We start from the raw sequence: 23,859 nt of genomic DNA on the forward strand, positions 1-23,859 counted from the left end.
CCCCCAAGCCACGCGCCGCCATTTTGTTGAAAATAGCTCAAGTAGATGGAATAAAAAAGACACAAGGACCAATAGCGCTAGGTGCAAGTAATATAAAAATGAAATAAAATAAATCAAGAGGAATTCAGGCGGAATAAAAAATAAAAGAAGAACTGGGGAGCGAGGGGCAACGGGGGGGTTAACTGTGGTGGTCGCAACGTTGAAGTTAACTTCGCATTTAACATCTGCTGGAGAGGTTAAAATTTCCCCCGAGGTTTACACTAAGTTCCTTCGTTGAGAAAGAAAGAGAGAAAGAAATGAGGTATCTTTTGTCCCGTGCGGTGAAGGGGGCTGCGGGGGGAATCAGGGGAAATTGAGGGAAAAAAAAGAGGTAGGGGAGGGGGAGCAAATCAGAGGGCTTTATCGTGGATACCGTGGAATCCTCTGCGGAAGTACTTCTCTTCCCTATTTCAATTCCCCCCTCGGCCCCTCATCCAAGACGACATACAAAACAATTAAATGTCGCCTTGCAGTCATTAATTAGACGAGGCTGAATGAAATTGTGAAAGCATTTATATACAATTTTATTTTGTCTGCTTTATTTAATGGGAATTAAAAGAAGGGAAACCTCACCCCTCGTTTTCTAATGTCATGAGTGCACTTCTAAGGCGACTGTGCCCCCCCCCCCCCCTTGCCCCTCTGTACAGCAAGTTCAATTGAATTTATTCGAAAGGCGTCAACATCCATCTGCGCGTAGTGAGTCAACTCGATTCACCTTCTGCGGTCGGGTAAAAACATGTTTAAATGAGAAAAGACGACACAAACGCATTTCCACCGTGCCCCCCTCTTTGCCCCCCTCTCCTTTGACCCCTCGAGGGACGAATAAATAAATGCAGTTTGCGAGGGAAACTCGGTGGAAATTCAATATAACAATTTTTCCACGACGAATAGAGAGTGAAACGAAATTAGATAGAAAAGTTGTGGCGGTGAAGGGAAAGTGGGGGAAGTAGGGGAAGTCGGGGTGTGAAGGGCAGAGGGGGTGGCAAGATGGGAGACCAGAGAGAGAGAGAGGGAAAGGAAGAGTTAATGAAAATGTAAGGCAAACAAAGTTGATAATAATAATTACCGGTAGGAGGAAAAATAGTCGTAAACAGATTACCCGCATTGGAGACCTCGCGGTTAATCATTCGAGTTTAAAGTTTATTGCACTGGTAGTTCGGTGGAGGTATGTAATGTTCAATATATGAGGTAGGTTACACCTGTATGGTAACTACGCCGGCGGGCGTTGGAGAAACTTCCGCGACGATAAATTAACGACAACAAGATTGATCACGGTTGAGGGAAGATGATGCATGACGGTGCCCTCTTTCTGGGGTTCTCCTGATTTTTGGGGGATACCGGTGGATGTGACGATGCGATTTTATATGAGAATTTATGGGGACTCGGGAGCTGCGATATCAGGGGCAAAATAGGATGACTTCACTTCGATAATTTTAATAAGAAGGAGAATACTATCTGGGAGAAATTCTAATTACTTAAGTTTTATAAAAAATTATTTGAAATGGTCTGATATCGTAAATCGATACCTGAGAAGTTCAAACGATAAAACCGCTGGAATAAATTCCTAAATTTGAATTTTCCCAACTTTTCTGGTTTCAGATCTGCGAATTACGCGAATGTCACGAAAGTATGCGAATTATCGGACATGGACAGACTGACAATGGCGGGTTCAAATGCCCTCCAGGTCTCAAAGGACTTCGATTTTCTGGAGAATCACTGCGTCGACGAGCCTGTCAAACTCTGCGAATTCAAAAAGCTCACTGGTCGCATACTGAAGACAGTTGATTCTGTTTACCAGGACATTGCCACGTTGGAGGAGTGCCGGGAGCTCTGCCTCAATTCACCGTTCCGTTGTCACTCCTACGACTACGGTGACACCGGGGATATGGTATGCAGACTGAGTCATCACTCAAGAGCAACGCTGTCAGACATCCAGGTGAATAGACTTTGGCCTCATTCAGTTGCAAATTCTTTTTCAACAACAGATGAGTTTATTACGAATGTAAATATGGAGATGACAGAGGAAATCTGTCACTCGTAGATCTACCACGTTTCAATATTCAAGTCAAATTAGTATTTTCTCTCTAGCATCTCCCCTCCGCACTTGGCTATTCACACAAACACAAAGATTCTCATTTGCATAAAGAACCGAAGTTGACAATTGAAGTAATGATCAACATTGAACGGTTCTAGTAATTTTCTTCCTCTAAAATTCGTCTTCGTCATTATCCTTGAATCAAGTACATATTTCAACCGTGACCATTCATCCGGTCTGATTGACCGATCATGTAACGATCATCAGAACAATCTTCAAGTTCAATTACAAACGGTTAACCCACAATTTCCAAGTGTAATTAATTCATGGAATAATTTATCACCACCAGGAACCGTACTTAGACGTACCCGAGGCGTCAACATATGAACTGAGCTCGTGCTACAACGTAACCATCGATTGTCGAGCTGGTGACATGGTGGCCAGAATACAAACCAGCAAACTGTTTAACGGCAAGGTATACGCCAAGGGCTCACCAAACTCATGTGTACAGGATATCAAAGGAGCACTCGAGTTTGAGCTCAAAATGGCGTACGACGATTTGGAGTGTAATGTCAAACAGCAAGGACTTGGAAGATACCTCAACGATGTTGTGATTCAGCATCACGACACAATAGTCACTAGTTCGGATTTGGGACTGGCAGTGACATGTCAATACGACTTGACCAACAAGACAGTGTCAAATGAGGTTGACCTTGGTGTTCAAGGTGATATAACACCAGCACTCAGTGAGGAGGTGATCGTTGATTCACCAAATGTTGCAATGAAGATAACAGATCGTGATGGTCACGAGGGTATGCCATCCGCTGAGGTTGGCGATCCTCTCGCTCTCAAATTCCAAATTCTCGATCCAAATAGCCCATACGAGATATTTGTACGTGAACTTGTTGCCATGGATGGCATTGACTCGAATGAAATCGTTCTCATTGATTCAGAAGGCTGTCCAACTGATCATCTTATCATGGGTCCACTCTACAAATCCAGTAATACCGGAAAGGTGAGATATCATTGTCAATGAGTTGCTCCAACAACTCGCTGGACACGTTATCGCATATTCAAAGTTTACGATCACGGGAATTAACATTTTTTTTCTAAATGAGGGGTACGGGCGTACGGAATTGTAAATGAAAACTGGTGGGGCGGGTTTCGAGGATGTTTAATGATGGAAAGTACATGATGATGTAAGTCAAATTTACTGGATTCCAGGACTTGTTGGGAGGAAGTTTAGGATTGAAGGACTAACTCATCACGCATTTCCTTCATTAATTCTCATCATCTCGAGACTCTATTTTATGGCATCAGGAAATTGTGTTACAAAGTGTTTTGCAAGAAGTCAAACGTGATATCATGATTCATTACGCGTAATTATTCAGGCGATCAAGACTCGTGGAAGAATATCGAGGGATAGATTTTTGAAGGTTGTGAAAGGCCGGTGAAATTCTCTTGGAAAGCTTCTCATTATTATAATAATTCAACAATTATCCGGGTATTTCTACGCTGTTGCTAATTATCACTGGAGTAACTGAACTTTAGATTAAAATTTAAAATACTCTGCACGAATGATTATCTACAATGAACTAGATTTACTCCCTTACGGTTTCACCTAATGACTAGAAATCTTCGACAGGTTCTCTTATCATACGCTGTGCTACTCGCGGGGGAATCAAGTTCGAGCACGAAATCATTGTTCATTAGCCGCAATTAAGTCTTGGATGATCGCGTTTATGGAAGAATGTCGGAAGATGTTTTTCAAGATTCATAAAATTTTCCACGAGAGCGGCCTCTCCACTCATTTTCATAAACCTGTTCATATAAAAAAATAAATAACAATTAACCAAATTAGACGCTTTGGCGGTGTTTTGTAATCACCGCAGAAGTAACTGAACCTTAGATTGAAATTCAGAGTACATTCCTCAAATGAATATTCAGCTTCACGATAGCTTCGCCTAAAGCTAGAAATCTTCGGCAGATTATCACATATTGTGGACGCAAGAGGATTCAAGCACGAAATCATTGTCCATTAACTGTAATTATCCTGTGATGATCCCGTTTATGAAAGAATGTCGAAGGACGTTCTTTAGGATTCATAAAAAGTCCCACAGGAACAGTCTCTCGACTTATTTTCATAAGCCTATTCATTGTAAAAAAAAATTACTTGAAATAACAATTAACCAAATTAGATGCTTTGGCGGTATTTAATAGCCGACACTAGAAAGTAACTGAACCTTAAATTGAAACTCAGAGTACATCAGATAAACGAATGTTCTATTTCCTCACTAAAGCTCCAAGTCCAGAAATCATTAACAAATTCTATCATCACATACTGCGGTAGTTCTCGAGAAGAATCAAGTCAACCACGAAGTCATAGTCCATATATGAGCTGAAATTATCCCGTTGATGATCCCGTTTATAAAATATCGAAGGATGTTACTCAGAATACATAAAATGTCCCATAATTACGATCCTTCAACGCGTTCTCACGAACCCCTTCATTATGAAAAAAAATAATTAATCAAATGAGTTGGTTTACCGCCGAATGATAAAAGCTAACTGAACCTTAAATTGAAATTCAGGGCTGTCTACATGAGTGATAATCAACAATGTAGCTTATTACCCAACGGCTTGAACTAACGGCTAAAAATGGTTTTTGCAGATTCTGTTATCACACTTCGACGCCTTCAAATTCCCAAGCTCGGAGGTAGTGCAATTCCGCGCTCTGGTGACTCCCTGTATGCCAAGCTGTGAGCCAGTACAATGCGACCAGGAAGAATCAACCGGTGAACTTAGATCGGTGATAAGCTTTGGTCGTCGTCGTCGCAGACGTCACACAACAACTCAAACATCGCGGGAGGATCTTCTCCTCGTTCAATCAATCCAGATAACCGATAAATTTGGCTTCGAAAGATCCGATAAATTGTCCGACAATCGTACATCGATGCCACATGACAGCGTTTACGGTGTCGAGGGTGATGATATTGTTGATTTGAACGGACGTTATGGATTATGCGTTAATGTTGCTGAAGCTATTATAGCTGGAGCTGTATTCATTGTTGCACAGATAATCATTATTGCTGCGTGGACATTTACATGGCAAAGACGCAAGCAGATATTAAAACACCAGGAGGCACTTTCGGTATCGGTGTCAGTACCAGGTGCTATGCATACGGGTTTACCGAGTCGTGCTGACAGCCTCTGTAAGTTATACGACGCTGGTTACTCGAGGCGTTTTTAAACAGAGAGAGAGTGAGGAAGTAACGAAACATGAAGAATGACACTTAAATTTTTGCGATAGCTATCGTTCTAATAACCATTTCGCTGGATCATTTCAAATCTATCGTGCCTTCGACGCGGTGAGATATTTCCATTTTAAAATTCATACGACAATCGCGGTAAATTTAACCGGTACGATTCGAGCATTGCGATCTGATACCGATTATCAGTGCTCAGTCCTAGTTAAATCTCCATAGTATTCGTGGATATTTCTCTCCGTGTGTACAATCGGCTGGTACATCTTTTTTTTTTTTCATAATCACTTTGTTAAGCGAAGTGAAGTGGGCATGAACTCGGCTACTGCCCCCAGTGTCACCAGACCAGGGGCAGCAGTTGAAATTGTCCAGATAATGCGCCTGTACATCACCCATTTGTGTACACGTGCATTATCACATGGCGGACGCTACGGTGGAACCACTAACGACTCATTTAGTTATTTTACTTTTTTTTTATAATTTTTTTTTTTATTTTTAACCGAGGCTGGAGTTTAATTCAGGTCGAGCTGGATCATCATTGCGCTTGAGTTCCACCCAGTAACACCCAATGTGACGAACCGCTTGACCTGGTTCAACAATTTAAACTCGTTTCAAGGCTTATGCTCACTTTACGATTTATCGATGAATGGTTTTTTTTTTCTTTTTCATTATGCAGGGCAGTGATATTGAATACTGTCGACTTTGTTCATTGTCAGGGCTCCACTGTCGATAACCCTGCGATATGTGTGCTGATTATGATGGAATGAAGTCATGAGACTCACGCTAGATAATTACATTTTTATATTATTATTATTTTTTATATTGACATCAGCAGTAAAGTGGTGATTGCGAGAACTATTGATTGACGTGTCAAACTCGTCGGACTTCATCGCTTTGCTGCTGAAATGATATTCGCTTCCAGTCGTTAGTCTCTGATTTCAGTTGTCGTCTCTCAGTCTTTTCCTCATGAGTTATACATTTTAATACATTAGATACGTAATTGTGAAAGTCGTTACACCCTCCGAAGTACTCAAGTGCAATTTTTTTTCAATTATCAATTTAAATCGAGTCACAAATGAAACGTTGAATTTGACACTCGACATCTTTGTCGAGATAATTATCGCATCTGAAGAGGCAAATCTGAGAAAATACGAGTATTTTTCACTGGATTCACATCTCCATGTTCCTCGAGTCGTTCATCACGCGATTCAAAAAAATATATCTCAAATAAAAACGTAATGATGAAAAACTGAATTACACCCTTTGGATTCCTGAAGAGTTGCAATAAAAAAAAATGTCGGTTGGGATAATTAAAAAGTTGCACCCACCGTAAGATGCGAGTGTGAGGAGGACCTGGGGGTTGAGGGTACGAGGGGATGATGTTGAATGAAAGGAAGTAGGCTCTCGATAGTTTCTCGTCGACGGTGCGAGTTCCATTTTCTCTACATTTCGGTATGAGGTACCGGGTAAAAGTGCAATTTCCACCCGAGGATCATAATTATTTTGGGCTGGTAGTCCTTTAATTAACGGGCTCAGTGGGTAGACGGTAAAGGGTCGGGAGTTGAGGAAAATACAGATATAGCCCTTCGTCAACCCATCCGCCCAGAAAATAAAGAGGTAAAATTATGAGAGAGAGAAAAAAAGATCCTAGAGTTAAAATATAGATAAAAGTAATATGTATGGATGGTGCAGAGAGCAGGCAACATCGTACATACCTATTATATATATAATAAAAGTCTTTACGTGATGGGGGAGGGGGTGAGGGGGTAAATCGTGCTTCCGAGAAGATTCACACGCGATCGCGCGATAAACGTTTCCATCGTTTCCCTCACTCTTCGAAACGGCCCATTACCCACCGCCTCTCGTAGCTTTATCCTCTTTAAGAAAAAGATCTAGAGGAATGCGCGGATTCAAAGTATTCTACCGTTAAAAGTAAAAAAAAAATGAAAACGAGATCAAATAAGTCGGACGTAAGAAAATAAATAATAAAAAATCAAACCGCTTTTGATATCGACATTCCAGTGGTTGGATCATTCTCTCTCAGAAATTCTAGGGGAATCGCACCAAGAGGGGGCTAAATGTGTAATCGAGGGGGTGGGCGGGGGGGTTTGTCGACAAGTCAAACATTGCTCTCACGTAGCATCAATTTAATTGAGAAACTTGAAGATTAGAATACACTCGTTGAAGACAAACAGAACAAATGGTAGTGGAGGGATTATACAATTACCGAGTAAAACTCACCCCTCAACCCTCTCAGACCACCCACAACCCCACCGGCTTCCACGTTTATCGTTTGTTTTATCCTGGCATATATTGACTCAACTCGTATTCCAAATAAATGAACGAGTCAGTTAAACCGTACAGCGATGCAAAATGCTGGTTCAGGTGTTTTCAATGAAAATTTTGACGGGTTTTGGGTGCTACCCCTCCGGGAATTGTTGTCAGGACTGGAGAGGGAATGATATTATTATTAACGAATTGCCGACGAGGGGAGAAATTAATCCGTATTTTTTTTTTTCTTCGTAATCGTAAGGTCTAGGATTTAATGTGCGTACAAAAAAGCTTCGTGGTGCGAGGGTACGAGATTTAAAAGATTATTATTAAAGAGATAATTAATGGAGAGACGGATGATAGTTACAGTGGACTCCTGTCAATTTTAAATTTATACCACTGAATTTTGCACTGAGGACAAATATATTTTTGACGGGGATATGAAGTTCTTTTGTGTTTTCACCAGATGAAAGTATTTCAAATTGTTATTATTGTTGCTTCAAATTATTTGACGTAGTGGAAATAAAGGATAAATAAATGATAATCAAATTGGTGGACTTGTAATGTTGAGGAGTCAATCCTTGGGTTGAAATATATTCATCTCTCAGTGTTATTTTTCAGATACATATGCGTGAAGCACTTTTCATCGAGTTAATTGAACTCAATTGTTTCAACGGTTCAAGCATAACTCAATGGAGATTGCCATTGCACTTGTTAGTTTTAACATTAGAGCGCATTATCAGATAACCGTTTAATTAATGGTTTATTCTTAACGCTGAAGGGTGCACGGTAAAAATGTGTACTCGAAGTATATTTTGTACTTAATTCAAGTGTACTTTATACTATGTTCATTTCGGTGAGAATAATATCGAGTGATTTTTTTTTCTTATTTTAAAGCTCAAAATCTTCAAATTAAAAAATTAGTGATGGTTTTGAAGATGTTCCATTTTGAGTACAACTTATATACTTGAATTGAGTACATTAATATACTGATTTCGAGTACTTATTTGAAACTTAACGTACTTGAATCAAGTATATATTTTTCTCCGTGGATGATTTAAAAAGGTGCAGTTAAAAGTGTTAAATTGGGCTCGAGGACGACCCAAAGGTTTGCCTATCCCTGACGGATCTTCAACGTCCGTACGTGCTTGTCCTCGAGCCCGAGGTGCGCCCATACACGGGACTTACGTGTAATCACGACATGATTTCGAGTCTACTCTGTACCATGACACGTATATATCCTCAATCACTTGTCTTACAGCTCATTATTTACCCTTTTTTTACATCATTAAAATACGTTGTTTTACCTCGGCAAATCCCCCGCCATGTTCTCAGTGCGTAATTTTTTTTTACATACCCTCCCCCATTTTTTATCTCAAACGGGGGATTAATTGCCATCGCGAAATCCCGAGGTATACAGTCACGTACAGAGCTTACCCGACTGTCGAGTTTTCATGTGTTCGCACCAAAAAATATGAAAGCGAAAAAACGTGATTTTTTTATCGTTTTCTCATTTTTTTTTTTATTTATTGTATTTTTCGCCTCCCGTTTTGTCTAGTTTGAATATCGTCTGTCACACTTGCAATTATAAATTCCTCTCGCGTGTGCCTGATCCTACTTAAAGCTCATTGTTTTCTTTCAATATTCCCCGCCCTCATCCTCATTCCTATTCACCACTTTTCCTCTCAAATCCCATCATCCACCGTTGCTCGTCCGCTGAAAAAACTCAGCTCTCTTGAATTTTTTTTTTAACTCGTATAGTTCGGTCACGATAAATGCAAGAAAAATATTCAATGAATATTCATTATTATTAGTAATATCGAGATGAATGATAGTGGAGGGAAAATTATGGCCGAAATGGCGAATGCCGAGTCTTCTATTTTTTACTTATTTCTTCAGACACTTTTCTTACTGTCTTTTTTTTTGCGAATGGGTTTCTCGATGCAATTCACGATTTTCGGTAATTGGAGATTGTACAGAAGTTGTATTCCAGAGAAATAAACTCATTTCGTGAAAATATTCTTTGTTTATTCATTTTTTTCACCCCGATCCCCGATTTTTTCCTCAATCCTCCACTTCAATTAAATCCTCGAAAAAAATATCATTTTCGTCAAATAAAATTTGAAGCGAAAATCGATTAGAATATATTTCAATTCTTCAAAATAAATTGTCACATTTTCTTGATGTGAAGGAGATAAAAAAAATTCTCAACTCATCATCAGCAGAATACGGAACGAACCAGCTGACAATGATCCCATCAAAGTCAGCCCAAAGAAACGAACACCGAATAATCGATTTCTTGTGCTCGATGCACATCAATGGCTCGTCCTCAAGGACTGACATCAGCATCGACTTCTTTCGTTGATCTAGATTTCAGGATAAAATCAACATGGAACGAGGAAAATTGCAAGGGCAATTGTAATGCAAGAAGGATGAAAGTTCATGGGAGGTAGCATTTCATCTCCGTCAGACGATCTTTGGTACTGAGTGTCAAGGCTATAAATGCCCTCACCAGCAAATCTAACGGATTCTCCCAACGAGTTTCGTCCAATCACAAGATTGTCACTGCAGTCAACCAAGTCCCACAAGAAGCGCAATGAGAATGGAAAAACGGAAGAGTTTGGAATCGGTTAATTCAACTTGAGAGTTCACTGTGTCTGGCGATGTAACGTTGAAGAAAAGAAGCTGTTACTGGACTTGCTACATTGATGAGCAAGCGGAGTAACAGACTCCTCGATTTGGTGGTGAGTTCTTGTGATCGTCTGAACGAAAAAGAGAGTATTTGGTTTGGGCGGAGAGCTATAATGAAGAATGTACAGCTAATCGGGGAGGGACTGACGGACAAACGGAAGTCGACATGATGAAAAAGATGTTACTGCGGTCAGAACTGGATGCGATAATTTTGTGGTGGCACGCCACAAAAAGAATTCACCTTTCTGATTCCAAAACGGATGCAGGAGAATTAATTGTTAAGAAATGCAATTCAGTTTGAGGAAAGACATGAAGAACTTTTTAGACGACTAGACCTCGTATTCTTTGGAGACTTTAATTCCACAAGTACAGAAATGTCTGAGTGAACATGTTGAGTGCGACGATGGACTTTTCGGGCTTTACGTAGAGATTCTTATTGAAATTTCAACTTGTCTGGTGACTTGGATATTCAATAATGGGTATCGATGTTGTAGGGTTTTGGTATCGACGTTCGTCCAGCAAAGATGAGGGCTCAGAAAGCTAAAGCTACTAAGAGAACGAGAGCGGAAGTAACGAAAGACGAAATTGATAGCGAGGAAAGTGGAGACCTGCCTGATGCAGTTGATTAACGGTAAGCGGTTTTGCTTTGGTAACATGATTGGGCATTTCTTCGTGTTGGGCTTCAAAATATGAAATATGTTCATTTGTCAGGAATAAAATCGATATCTTCTCATTTCTTCTACATGACGACCTACATGAATACATTCTTCAAGACTTGCAAATTCGCTTCGATAATTTATTTACTTTATAATTCAAATACTGGTGGTAAAAAAAATTATTAACAAATTGCACGAAACTTTTCTTGTTAATTAATCAATATATTTTATTGTAATTCAGTGACGAGCCATCGATATCTTTACGCGTGTCGAAAATAAAAGTGAATTCTGTTGAAAAAAAAAACGAGAAGATTTATCGTAAAGTCTAAAGTCAATTAACGACACAAAAATACCGTCACGACGCCTCGGAAAAATTGTCCATTGTCTAGATTTAGATTGAATTTAGAAAGATTTAATTCTGTCTCTGTTAACGATATTGTGATATCCTGAGACGTCAGTCACCGCGGACTAATTAAAATTTTTTTTCATCTACCGCAGTGGTTTCATTCGAAATTAAAGAAAAGAACGAGGACACGACTGACGTAATACAGTTAATCAATGAATCACTTTTTTTTTGGTCTTGCACTTTGAGAACGGCAAGAAGGGAGGATTACGTGATGAGGTATAATGAGATTTTGGACGATAGATCGGCCATAAGGATGCACTGCAAGAATTTGAAGTAAAGTACTGCAGAAGAGGGGGTGAGGGGTTTCTGGCATCGGCAAGAGACTTGTTAGTTACTGCCTTGGTGAGGTAATTAACCCGAAACTTTAAATTATTAAAGTCCCTCGTTAGTTTCCATATCACGTTCAGCTGCAGGGCTGGCCCTGTCTCTCCGATATATGATCATGGACTTCAACTATACAGTTGCATAAAATTTAACCCCCAGCCGAATTTTTTTTCCACGTAGCAATTTGACGGAGGGAAGAAAGGGATAAATTATACCTTCGTGTTCTTCACTAATTTCGCGATTATCCGCGGAATGAGTGGTCTCATAATTTTCTTTTGTGGAGTATAAAATTCCCCATAGAATTATCTACAAACGGCACGGACTAAAATTCCCCTGAAAAATTCCACTTCCATTTAAACAAATGAAATTAAATTCCTCCTGGTATAATTTCTGGGTTTTTAACCAACAATTTATTTTGGTATATCAATCCGTTGCTCATTCCGATCATCAAACAAATAAAACTACTCATTCTAAAAAAAAAGCACGTCCAAATATTTGACAATTAATCCAGAGTGATGTACCAACGTCAAAGCACGTCCCCAAAGTAAATTCCCTCTGTCCGATACTATTGTCCCCAGTGAACAAATCCTGAATTCATCAAACAAAATTCATTTATACCATTTTCTCATATATTTTCCCTCAAAATCCGTCAAATGAATCACCCTGGAGAAGTATAAACACGACAAAATGGCACGTCCCCTATTCAAACGAATCCCTTGTTTTCGAAGTAACAGCAAAAATGTACAAATGTAATTCGAGGGTTGAAAATGTTTTGGTAATTGTTTGATGATACAATGCGCCCTCCACGTTGAACTGATAACGAGCTCGTGAACTCTAACTGAGTATTCAAATTAACTTGCATAACTCAATAAGATACATCAGTGGAAAATAGAGAAGGATGAAGTACAAAGTGAGGGTTGGAGTGGTCTCTGGTGAGGGGTTGGGGTGGAAAAACAATGCGTACCCCCTGGAAAGGGGAGGGCCAACTGGAATTGCGAGATCGGAGAGGAAACCTAGCAAAAACATGCATATATTTCCATATAACAGCAGGTTTATATATTAAAACCGTCACTGGCAGCGCGTGGTTACATTTGAATGCGTTGTCCTCACGCCAAGTATAATATCAAATTACTACACGTTCTGGCACACTAATTCGATCCCTCCCACCCCTCAATGTACAAGTACATGAACAATAAAAACATGATGCAAAAACTGCTTCAGCTATTTCAGCACTCTTTTTTTTCTGGGCTCTCAATGGGCCCTTTGTAATTACGCAAATTTTTCGCTCAGGATTTTCTGCGAAAATACTTTATAATCATCCACTGAGAGATGTCGATGAAAAAAAATTAAAAATGAAAAGAATATTTTGTCCAGAACTTATTAAATTTTTCAGAACCTATATAACTCTTTAAATTTACTTAATTAATTTTGATGATTTCAATTAGACCGCGGAAAATTCGTTTTTGACAATTTTGAGATGAAAGAGAAGTAGTTCGGCCTTTTGGTCGGATGGAACGCCAATAAGTTCTGGGCAATTACTAAATGGAGAAAAAAAAACAAATTTAACGAAAGAACAAAACGAAATATATTCTTTTGCCAACAAATAACAACAAAAGCCGCTCACTGGAACACAAACAACCAATGAATGAACAAGCAAATCCGTGCCCTCACATGCCCCAGAGCAATCGCCTACTCTATTTGACCCTATTCCCATTTCATCCTAGTGCTTTTTTCGAAATTGTTTCAAGAGGAATGCATGCAAATCTTCGTCACGCTAACGAATGGCAAATCACGAATACGATTTGACCTGGGGGGATTAAAATACCTAGAGACTTGTATCGAGTACCTGTCGAGCTAGAATTTCCTCGAGAGAGTTCGAGGGTGGGAGAAAAATAGATGAGGGAAGAAAAAAAACATTTTCCAAACTCCTGCCAAATGTTTTTTCGTGGCACAAGGGAGTCGTTACGTCTATCTTATTGGCAGAGGTGCCCCGAGACGAAATAACCGATTGGTTGTGAGATTTTCAGCATTCATTATTTTTATTTTCATTTTTTTGATGTGCTTACTTTTCAATTCAAATAGAATTATCATTAATCTATCAATTCATAACTTTCTAATTAACTATGTAATCATATTTCTAACACTACTATTCAAATTATTGCTCCTCTATTCTTATTAATTATTTTAAAAGAAAGAATAGGAATAGGACTTAGAGAGCTGACAGTGTTAGCTGACTCGAAGTGACAGCGATTTTTTAAATAAGGACTCGATTGATAAAGCTAGCAGATCAAAATTTTGTTTAATTTTTAGTATAGTTGCATAGAAATTAGTGATTGTAGTGTCTTTTACTTTTGCGGGTTGTGTGGATATTTAAAAGTATTATTAAAATTCACTCACCCTTAACCGCAGATCGTTGACAGACCACACGCGACTGGCAAAATCATTAGAAGCTCCAAGGATTAACGTTCCAGTTGAGTCGAAATCCACAGACATAACACTAGCATTGCTTCCCACAAGCATCCCCTTGCTCTCGTACGATCCTGCACAAAAATAACATCGCAACTTGAATAAATATTCGCGTGTTAATATCCCGAATAATTTGTAAAAGTCTGAAGTCAAATGATTGAACTTAAAAAAATAATCCTCCAAAGAATGCAAATTTAATAATATTGTGATTCGATTGTGATAATTGAAACCCAGAGGGGGAGAGATTTAAAATGAAAGAATTTTTACCTTTGGATATATCCCACAGTTTGACTTTTCTATCAGCACCACCAGTTGCTAATATTCTATCTACTGGAGACCACTTAACAGCACTAACCTCTCCATCATGAGCACTCTGCAAGTTTAATCGGTTTTCAAAATTGCACTCCCGCGTAAACACATAAATAATTGTAATAACTCTGAGGATTATGTTTAGGTAAATCGTTAATTTATCGTGAACACGTACGAATTTAATGTAGACGTTGGAGGGAACCGCTGTTGTTATACCGAGACCATCTTTCAAGCTGAGTCTGTCAGGGCTGATTGCCCTGGTATCTCTAGCTGCGTCCTCAAGGTCTTTCTGGACCTTGGCTTGCCTTTTTCTGAACAGGAATCGGGACTCAATAATTATTTCTCCAGATAGAATCCACAGACAATCTTTTGAGTGTTTAAAATGGAAATATCCAAACTTTAGACTTTGTTAGGGGCTTCTAACAGTCTAGAAAAATTTAACGTGGACACGTCGTTCATGTTTTACTCCGGGATATGAATTCGCGCGAACCATAGGTTCTTAGGATATCGTATGGCGAAGCAAACACGATTGTATCTAGCGAAATTGAGATTTCTTAATTCTTCCATAGAATTGTTTCTCAAAGTTCTGCTTTATTCCTGTTCAATCTCCGGTATCATTGATGTAGATCCGATCCGCGTGATTGAATTTTTATAGATGATTCGCCGAGGGATATAATGTCGTGCGGATCGTAGAGAGAAGCCACCAGAATTGTATGGAGAATCGAAATGAGCCAGCGAGATCGGTCTCTCCGGAGACCTGGAGATTTTTTAATTCTCGAATGGAATTATTCCTCAAGATTCTCCTATTCTGGTGTAGACGGCTCTGTTCTGCTTCTCTCCGTTCCTCCCCGTCAGTCTCCGTCGATCTCCTCCGCGTAAATGACTGTTTCCCCAAAATTTCCTGGGATATATCAACTCGCACGGACCTCAACGACAGCCCCTCCACTGAATTAATTTTCTAAAATATTCAGTTGAAGGGTGAAAATTTGTGATTGGTGCGGCGATTGGAGCCAATCACATGAGGCTAAACTTTTAACCCCCCACCATGAGCCTATCCGCCAATCACAAATTTTCACGGCATTACGACAATTTACAAAAGGGACTGCAATACCGGAGAGTTTTAGTTCTTGGACCACTTCGGAAGGCGTATGGATTGCAGTGGAGAAAAATCATTTCGTTCGGTTTCCTGAAGACTACGACTTCTCCAGTACAACTTTACACTTGAGTTCGTCAACGATCGGATAGATTGCGTTGTCTGCTGCAGAGAGAGCCCCAAATAACCTCCCGTATCGGAAACAAAGACGTGTCCACGCCAAAAGAAACCAACTCTTTTCGTTTTCAAGATTCAAGGTCAAACATAGTTTTTACTCAATGCTGAGAGAGTCGTTTGATATTAATAAATTCAAAGCCATTCGGAAATTCGTGCTATAATGTCCACAAGCTGTAAAATCTAATTCTTTAAAATTATTCAAAATGAATATTTCATTGGATAATTTTCATTCAACTTAAGGTTTAACATTCGATTTTACGAAAAAATATCATGCAACAACTCAACTCGAAATCAATCAGCTATAAGCATTCGTATCGATCATGAAATCTCGGTTAATTGTGGGAATAGTTTAAAGTTTGAAAATTTTTTTGGTTAGAGATTTTTATATCCAGTGACGAATTGTCGTGAATTATGTGATTGTTGAATGGTAAATCTGTCTCAGAAATCTGCGGTTGTACGAAAAATTGAAAATCTTTCATGCAGAAAATCCGAATTTCGGTTGATAAATTTCCAAGGACGACTCCTCTGAGCTCTAAATATGACCGTTTCCAATCCCATAAAGAGATTCTCGCTCCCAAAAAACAAGAATTAATGAATAAAATCATCCCCAGAAAAAAAAGTGAGTAGATAAATATTCACAATGAACTTTTTCAATATTTAAATTGCGACTCCACAAAAATACCTGTTACTTCATTTTTAAATAATTTCATTAACAATTAGATATTGAATTTTTTAATCATCAATTTAAAAACCTTTATTGGAATCTGCCGAGATCTAAAGCTCGTAGGAGTCTCCTGCGCCTCTAATATCCGGATATATTAAAAAATAATAACACAAAATTGATTTATTTACTTCCACCATTTGTCCATTATATCACCGAAAAATGTTGCATTAATGACATCGACCCCCAATCCGTTGATCACCAGCGAACATTACTCCTCTATGGAAGACCCTACTTTCAGCCAATGTAGAGCAAATTACCTGACACGTCCAATTAAAATACGATTTTTAGTCAAATGAGCGCTCAAATGATGATGAATCGATTTTAGTCAGATGCAAACGTATAATCGGGTTAAAAATTAATGGATTATGCGTTAGATTAAGCAAATCGCGCCTGATTATTCGTGTGGACTTACCCGAATTTCGATATTGTTTGCATCAAAAAGGCTGTCGGACTGGTAAAACCCTCGCTGAAATGAAAATTTCGATTTCGTGTGTAGTGTCTGACTCGCGATGTTAATCCTCATTCAGATATTTATTATATCAATTAATCATCTGCCACGAATTACTGCCTCTTAATAATTTGAATACTCTCTATTTATTTATACTTTACTGAAGTAGAGTCTTCCATAATTCGTAACGTGCTAGTCCCAACACAGATTTACTTTTCATACGTACTTCATGAAATTATCGTTTTCCTCGTTCATTTTCTCAGCGTCTTTGGCCTTGCATTTTATCACACGCTCCACCAATTGTCGGTTCTCTTCCTGAAATTACGACTTTATTATATCGTTTTTATTTTTTCCGAAGAAAAAAAAAACTGTCGTTTTGAATCATAAAAAAATAGAACAGTGAGGGAGTCATTGTTTTCGTGGGAAATCAAAAATTGTTGTCGTGAGATCGAAATCTTTTCGAATTTATTTATCGAATAATTAGAAGGTTTTCGATCTGGCTATTTTCCACAGTCAACTGCTGATTTCGTTGAGAGAGTTCAATTGAATTTACTTGTACTTTCCGAAGTTTCTCCTCTAACGAGGCAAAGGCCAGCTGGAGAGCTTGATACTCGTCTCGGAGCATTTGATTAACGCCTTCTAATTCGCGTTCTTTGTTCATGTACATTGTCAATTCAGCTCGCAAGGATGCATTTGACTCGAGGCTCTCGGCTAAACTGTGATGAAAAAACGAGAATTAATCAGTTTTACGAAGTTCTTTGGGATCCGCTGAGGCGTGAGAGACAATGGATGACTCATCAGGGGGAGAAATTTTTCATTACTCTTCCGAAATGGAACACTTTGGGGACACGATGAACCTCCCGGATTAACCATAATCAACATGCACAGGTAATGAATAAATATGAGTTATTATCTTTTTCATCTCTTTCCAATCTTTCCAATTTTTCATTCTTCTTTTCCAAAAAATGTTTCTTATTCTTTCCTCAATGAATTTGTTAAGAATAAATGCAGGTGTTATCCCCTGAAAATTAATTTCCCCCTCCAAGAGTCCAAGAGATATCGCGAATTTATTCTCAGGGTCTTTTTCTGTCGCGTAATCAGAGTAAAAGGATGAAATCAAGTAAAAAAAAATCATTCGTCTTAGCAAGTTGGATGAACTTTTCAACAAATAGACAAAATGCATTTCTCCACGGATACCTAGTCTCCTTGCTGAGGAGATCCTTGGTCATCTCCTGCAGTTTATTATTCAAATCAACAATCTGTTGTGTATGCTCTCCCCTCCTCTTGTGAAGCATTGTGAGTTCTTCAGCCTGTGCCAGTAGTCTTGCCTCCAAGGCAGCATTAGTTCCAGATGTGCCAGAACCACCGGCAACCTCACACCGTAATTTTTCATTGGCAACTGTCAAGTGCAAATTCTCACCCCTCAAAGTATTGGCATTCTCGAACAGCCGGTTATCTACAACAAATATGAATTAACCTCAAAATCCCCAGACACCTGCAATTATTCAAAAACTTACGTAAACATATGAGATCGTTGAAGCAGTATGTTTGCGATCTATTTCGATTTCTCAATTGTGATATTATACTTTTTCTCCAGTCCCTCGATGCTCCTGGAGAATAAGTTAAATCCGGTGTCTCAGTACCCGCCATCACGACATTTATTTATTTACTCAGTTTGCTAAATGAGTTGTTAATCAATTGGAGTGGGAGGGGGAGGGGTGATTAAAAAATTGGAAAGTTGGATTCGGGATAATTGAGGGATTTAGCCCGAGTCACTGTCACCACGCGGTTTTCATCACTCACAGAATAAATCACTGGGTGTCTTTTGACATGTCACTTGTCAATGCGGAAATCAGGGACAATTATGTCAAATTATTGTTTATTGTTGGGATAAATAGAGCTACTCTAACCTCAACATATCAAACCGCACTCCAATATTTCTGGGTGCGATTCTAAACAGTGGACGGTGGTGGGGGTAATCAGCTGGTGTTAGAGTTATGTTTGGTTGGCAAGGGGGAGAGGGCAGGGGATAGATGTCAGATATTTGTCAGCACAGATTTTCGAATTTTGGAGGGGCAATTTGAGTTTTTGAGAGGAAATGAGGAAACTGCTGTTTCTTTTCAATTATCGACTCGTGGTAATAACCAGAGAGGAAATTTTTGTACCGACCCGACGTAGAAATCTTTATGATTTTTATTTATCCGACCTTTCGAAAAATTCTCCACGTCAATCCGAATTTCTTAGTAACAAAAATCTGAATATATTTAATTATTCATTAAAATTTCATGTGACAACGAATTTTTATGAAGAATTTCTCTCTCTAATTCTTGAATCATTCCAATGATTTTCCTTAAGTTTAATCCCTTCTTTAATCCCCATTCGAAACCCCGCCGCAGGGGGGAGGGGGGTTGTCTCACCCCTGGATGCGTCCCGCCCTCCACAATTTTCAAAGAAAAATTTACCCAGAACTTTCGTCAACTCGAATTTTGAAAGCCATTGTATTTTCGTAATTTTCAAAGCTATCAAATGAAAAGAAAAATGCCGAGAGATACGTTTTTTTTGTCGGTTATTCGAAGATTCTGAGAGAAGGCCTTGAAGTCTGTCCACCTGACAGTAATTATTTTCATCTCTATTTGAAACCCCAGGGGACTGCAAACTTTTTCCCCAGCCCCCCGTGATTTCCAGATAAAAGAACATCCAAAGAGAGAAAAATATTCAAGCTTCTGGCAAATTGTCGAAATGAAAAATCATCCACTGGTCTTTGAAGGAATGAAAATGGAATGAAAATTACTGAATACTCCATCAAGCTGTAAAAATATAATTTGTTCTCATAACAAAATAAGACGATACATAGATACATAATTATTAAATTCAAAAACCTAGAGACAATAAATGGTCAGTGATTGGCGAAGATTTACCATTGCAATAAGATGAAAAATTGAAAACATAAATAAATCGGTTAAATAAAACTAATAACCAGTTTCTTCGATAATAAAACTAGTAAATTTTTCAAAAAATTACACAATTAATTGGACAAGACAATCTCTTACATAAATGCAGATACATAGGTACATGAATTTAAGGACCCAGTGAATTGAATGAGTTAGTGATTTACAATTGCGACAGGATTAACACAATTTGAAATCATCATCGATCTGACAAGACTAGTGGCCAGCTCATTTCACAGTAAAACCAGTGTCTTAAAAAATGACGTAATTGATTTATCACGATAATAACAAAGACTTCGGTGGCACATCGACGCATCCGTCCTCGTACTCTAGTGTCTCAGTATTTCTCCGGTAAAATTCACAGCAATCTGGACAGTACTGAGCATGACAAACAAACATCAGTGGATGTCTACAACTGGAACAAATTCTCTGATTCGGTCGCGGCTCCGATATCAAAAAGTGCCGATGAATTTCCACAGCCTGTCTCTCACTCCTCCCCGGATCCATAAATTTACGTTTTGAGCACGAAATACAGTAGTCACCACCCCAGAACAATGTGTAATTCATTTTGTGACAGTAAAAGTCTGTTATCTTTTTGGGTACGTCACAGGTTTCACTGACCTCCGGCATTATGGCACTCAAAGTCACTCCCAGCAAATGCTCCGAATTTTCTATTTAAAAAATATTCCAACTCCAAAATCTGTCAGACCTCCGACTAGCGGATGTCACACTCACTTTTCTTGGCTTATCTATTTTATTGCGGTGCTGCCAATGGTGACAGTTGGTTTATGACTGGGGAGCCATTGGTTGTTGATTTTTCTGTCGTGTCAACCAACCCCCGTCATCCCCACTTTTTTTCTCGTGGCAGCGCCATCTGCTATGAATGTCACTGTCAAAAATTTTCCGAAAAAATGTACGAAGAATTTTTCTTAGAAAATCCAGAATTTTTATTTATCCCATTATTTATTTCCTCGTTAAATACTTTAACAAGAAATTCATCCTGTGGGATTTCAACAGGAATGATTGTAACAGAATGGGGAAAATGAAATATGCCAAAGCAGAAAATAATTCTCACAGGAGATAATTATTCAGAAGTAATTTCAATTGATTCGCGGCATACGTTAAAAAAGATTTTACAATTAATTACTTCGGTTTTATCCGAAATTCACAGGAGTAATGAATGAGAAAAGTTCATCATGAGTTGATGAATGTGCATGTGTTTCAATGATAGCAGCAATGATCCTCAGGGTCTCTTAGGCCTGTCGATTTTCCAAGCACCAATGGTGTACCTCAGCCAGATCAATCCCAAGTCTCTACCCATTTGCAACCAACTCCAGAATGGAACGACCTTGGAGCCCTCGATCTCCGTCCAATTCACACAAATCTCTTTGATAGGAATGTTCAGGGTCTGGGCGAGATACAGCATCTCAACGTCGAATGCCCATCGCTCCACGTGCAGAGCTCGAAATATTGTCCTCGCGGATTCACGTGTGAGAAGTTTAAATCCGCATTGTGTGTCGCGAATTCCTCTCACACAAAGGACCCACACGAGAAAATGAAAACCGTGCATCAAAATCAATCGGAAAATTGATCTTGTCGCTGTTGCTTCTTCCTCTAAATGCGCTCTTGAACCACAAATTACTGCATTGGAGAGAGAAGCCTCGTGTGGATTCTCTGTATAATCAACTGAAACCGAAAAATTCCATGGGATTACTACAATTAACAATTTTTTAACAACAGTAAACTAAAATAATTTTAATTTCTTGTAAAAAAAAATTAGGGAGGAAGTCAGAAAATCATTATTCGAAATACAATGAGTAGTTCTCACATTTCAATACTTCTTTGAGACTTTCTTCTAATTTTTCAATATCCCGGAATTGTGTTGCACCATCCGCATCGGCGAATAATAATAAACATCCTCTGGCACTCTGCATTCCCTAGAGGAGATAAATAATAAAAGAAAAATTAATTCTGATGAAACAACTCACTCAGTTGAACAGGAACAAGTGCAATACTCACTAATCTCACAGCTCCACCTTTCCCTCGATTTTTTACGAGATCTAGGACTCTCACAGTATCATATTTTTCTGCGTAGCTTTGAGCTACTTGCACTGTTTTGTCTGTACTCCCATCACTTACGACTATAACTTCATAAGTTAGGCCGGATTTTTTCCTCGTCTCGAGGTAGTCCAAACACTCATCCAACATCGGAGTTACTGGAAAACATTGCAATTCGTGTTGAGTAGGATAGAAATAATAGAAGATTTAATTATTGTATTAATACTCACGTCTTTCTTCCTCATTATACGCTGGAACAATTACACTGAGTTTAACTGTGAATTCATCATCAATCGAGGGAAATGGAACTTTTCTCCCTGTTTTTCCATCAATAAAGAATTTTTCATTTTCGTCTCTCCAAATCCTGGGGTATGGCGATGTGACAGCATACAAGAATATACAAAACTAGAATTCAAGACAAGTCACAAAGTTTATCTTGTATTCTTCATACCATTGATATTGACTAGATAATAATCCAGTGGAAACAGAGATTATAAAAAATTTGATGGCCCCAGGAAATGACTGTCGCTAATATTTTTTAATCGTAAAAAATCAAACAAATTCCGATAAATGATTTAGAAATGTCATTTAAAAATTAGAAATTAATTTTGCATTTCCCCAGTGAATATTTAATTGATATTTTACGAGGGAAATTGAGGGATCAATCATGTGACAACAATGAAGCATAACCTTGTCGATTAAATAAACTTACTGCTAAACTGGAAAACAGCACGAATGCAAGGAGACTGATAAACAAAGTGAACAGTGAAATCATCGTAGAACTTAAGATTTAGTAGTAAATAGGTATAAATATGGTAGACTCAAAAAATTCTGTGAAATTCATTCCACGTCACTTGGAAAACACTTGCTACACATAGGGGACTGTCATGCTTGTGGATGTGAGGAGTTTTACACTTGCCGGGTGATTGTGGGAGTTTCGAAACAAATATTTGAACTCTATTCTCAAAAAATCTCCCTGAAATATTACTTGATACTAGAATCTGTTACATTTTCAAAACATTTAGAATTTTATTCTCAGTTTTTTTTCCGAATTTTTTTGCAAATGGCTATCCTCTCATATTATAATTTTAGCATCGATTCCGACTTGGGAACGAATATTCACGAGAGACATTTTAATTTTCTTATTTATTGTTTTGTTTTGAATATTCGAGACGTTTATCTGACGTTTCTGCAATCTGTTCAGCGTTTTAAAAATGCAAATTCCATGGAAGAAAATGTGAAAATGTCAGCGGAGATTCCAGAAGAGCCTCTTCGTAGGCCGAGATTTCGATTGTTCGTTCCAGGAACTCCCAAAACCCACAAACAAGCCGCAGCAGAAAGATTGCAAAAGGTGTCCAATCCTTCAGAATCAACAGACAATCCTAATGAGGATCCCTGTGAGAAAAGAGGCGAAGCCCAGGAGACAGAAGTCAAGTTCAAACCAACCGTTGGAGTAGATCCCAGGTGAACGCATCTCGATATTAAAACAAATTTCCACATCATCGACAATTCATAATTTCAGTTTTGATCAGATTTGTACTATCAGTTCTACCGATTTATATTTGTGTCAGGTTTCAACAGCAAAATCAGACCTTGAGATGTTTCGTGATGTACACAGACTTCTTCAGGTGTGAGAAGATCCTCGGAGAAGGGCATGAGGCTTGCAGCTGGTTCAAACAGTGTTACCAAACAATTTGTCCTAACGATTGGATCAGACACTGGGACGACCTGCGTAGTCAGGATTTGATGCCTTGGTCCAAGGCGTATTACAAAGCAGCCCAAGAGGCAGAGCGACGAGATTCCGACAAATAGGAACATCAAAAAGATTTTCTCTCGTATTTTTTCCAAAGTATCGAAATAAAGAATCATTCATTATCTCAAATTATTATTCATTCATTTATTTATCCCCCTGGAAAGGATCACGAGGTTCCACCATTGAATAAATAACACT

General features: G+C 38.6%; 4 protein-coding genes across 6 annotated transcripts in view; 2 read left to right on the plus strand and 2 right to left on the minus strand.

Annotated features, from left to right (window-relative positions):
• The window catches only part of neo (neyo), a 123,492-nt gene extending 113,887 nt beyond the window's left edge, over positions 1–9,605 (plus strand). For both annotated transcript variants that reach the window (XM_011304019.1, XM_011304027.1), the window contains 3 exons: positions 1,639–1,975; positions 2,424–3,089; positions 4,746–9,605. In XM_011304019.1, coding sequence (XP_011302321.1) covers positions 1,639–1,975; positions 2,424–3,089; positions 4,746–5,324 — 1,582 coding nt within the window. In that variant the 3' untranslated portion in view covers positions 5,325–9,605. The remainder of the gene's footprint in view (positions 1–1,638; positions 1,976–2,423; positions 3,090–4,745) is intronic.
• Positions 1–19,652, minus strand: part of Atg16 (Autophagy-related 16) — a 182,374-nt gene extending 162,722 nt beyond the window's left edge. Inside the window, exons 1-8 of one of the 2 annotated variants that reach the window (XM_011304039.1) lie at positions 18,420–19,652; positions 18,100–18,358; positions 17,456–17,618; positions 17,129–17,217; positions 16,867–16,920; positions 14,636–14,771; positions 14,419–14,524; positions 14,083–14,225 (exon numbers count right to left, since the gene is read on the minus strand). In XM_011304039.1, coding sequence (XP_011302341.1) covers positions 14,083–14,225; positions 14,419–14,524; positions 14,636–14,771; positions 16,867–16,920; positions 17,129–17,217; positions 17,456–17,618; positions 18,100–18,358; positions 18,420–18,552 — 1,083 coding nt within the window. In that variant the 5' untranslated portion in view covers positions 18,553–19,652. The remainder of the gene's footprint in view (positions 1–14,082; positions 14,226–14,418; positions 14,525–14,635; positions 14,772–16,866; positions 16,921–17,128; positions 17,218–17,455; positions 17,619–18,099; positions 18,359–18,419) is intronic. The other variant, XM_011304046.1, reaches the window with a different exon arrangement.
• A 52-nt stretch (positions 19,653–19,704) lies between these two features.
• Positions 19,705–22,825, minus strand: wol (Dolichyl-phosphate beta-glucosyltransferase wollknaeuel). Its single transcript, XM_011304007.1, has 5 exons — positions 22,621–22,825; positions 22,139–22,313; positions 21,870–22,066; positions 21,679–21,787; positions 19,705–21,536 (listed from the first exon to the last, which is right to left on the minus strand). Exons 1-5 carry the CDS (start codon positions 22,681–22,683, stop codon positions 21,094–21,096), a joined length of 987 nt encoding a protein of 328 aa, XP_011302309.1. The 5' UTR covers positions 22,684–22,825; the 3' UTR covers positions 19,705–21,093.
• A 144-nt stretch (positions 22,826–22,969) lies between these two features.
• LOC105266167 (uncharacterized) lies at positions 22,970–23,775 on the plus strand. The gene is made up of 2 exons (XM_011304120.1): positions 22,970–23,372; positions 23,480–23,775. The coding sequence occupies exons 1-2, from the start codon at positions 22,972–22,974 to the stop codon at positions 23,718–23,720; spliced, it is 642 nt and encodes a 213-aa protein (XP_011302422.1). The 5' UTR covers positions 22,970–22,971; the 3' UTR covers positions 23,721–23,775.
• Positions 23,776–23,859: the final 84 nt, after the last annotated feature.

This window comes from Fopius arisanus, unplaced genomic scaffold (assembly GCF_000806365.1).
Source record: "Fopius arisanus strain USDA-PBARC FA_bdor unplaced genomic scaffold, ASM80636v1 scaffold00002, whole genome shotgun sequence".
Lineage (NCBI taxonomy): Eukaryota > Metazoa > Arthropoda > Insecta > Hymenoptera > Braconidae > Fopius > Fopius arisanus.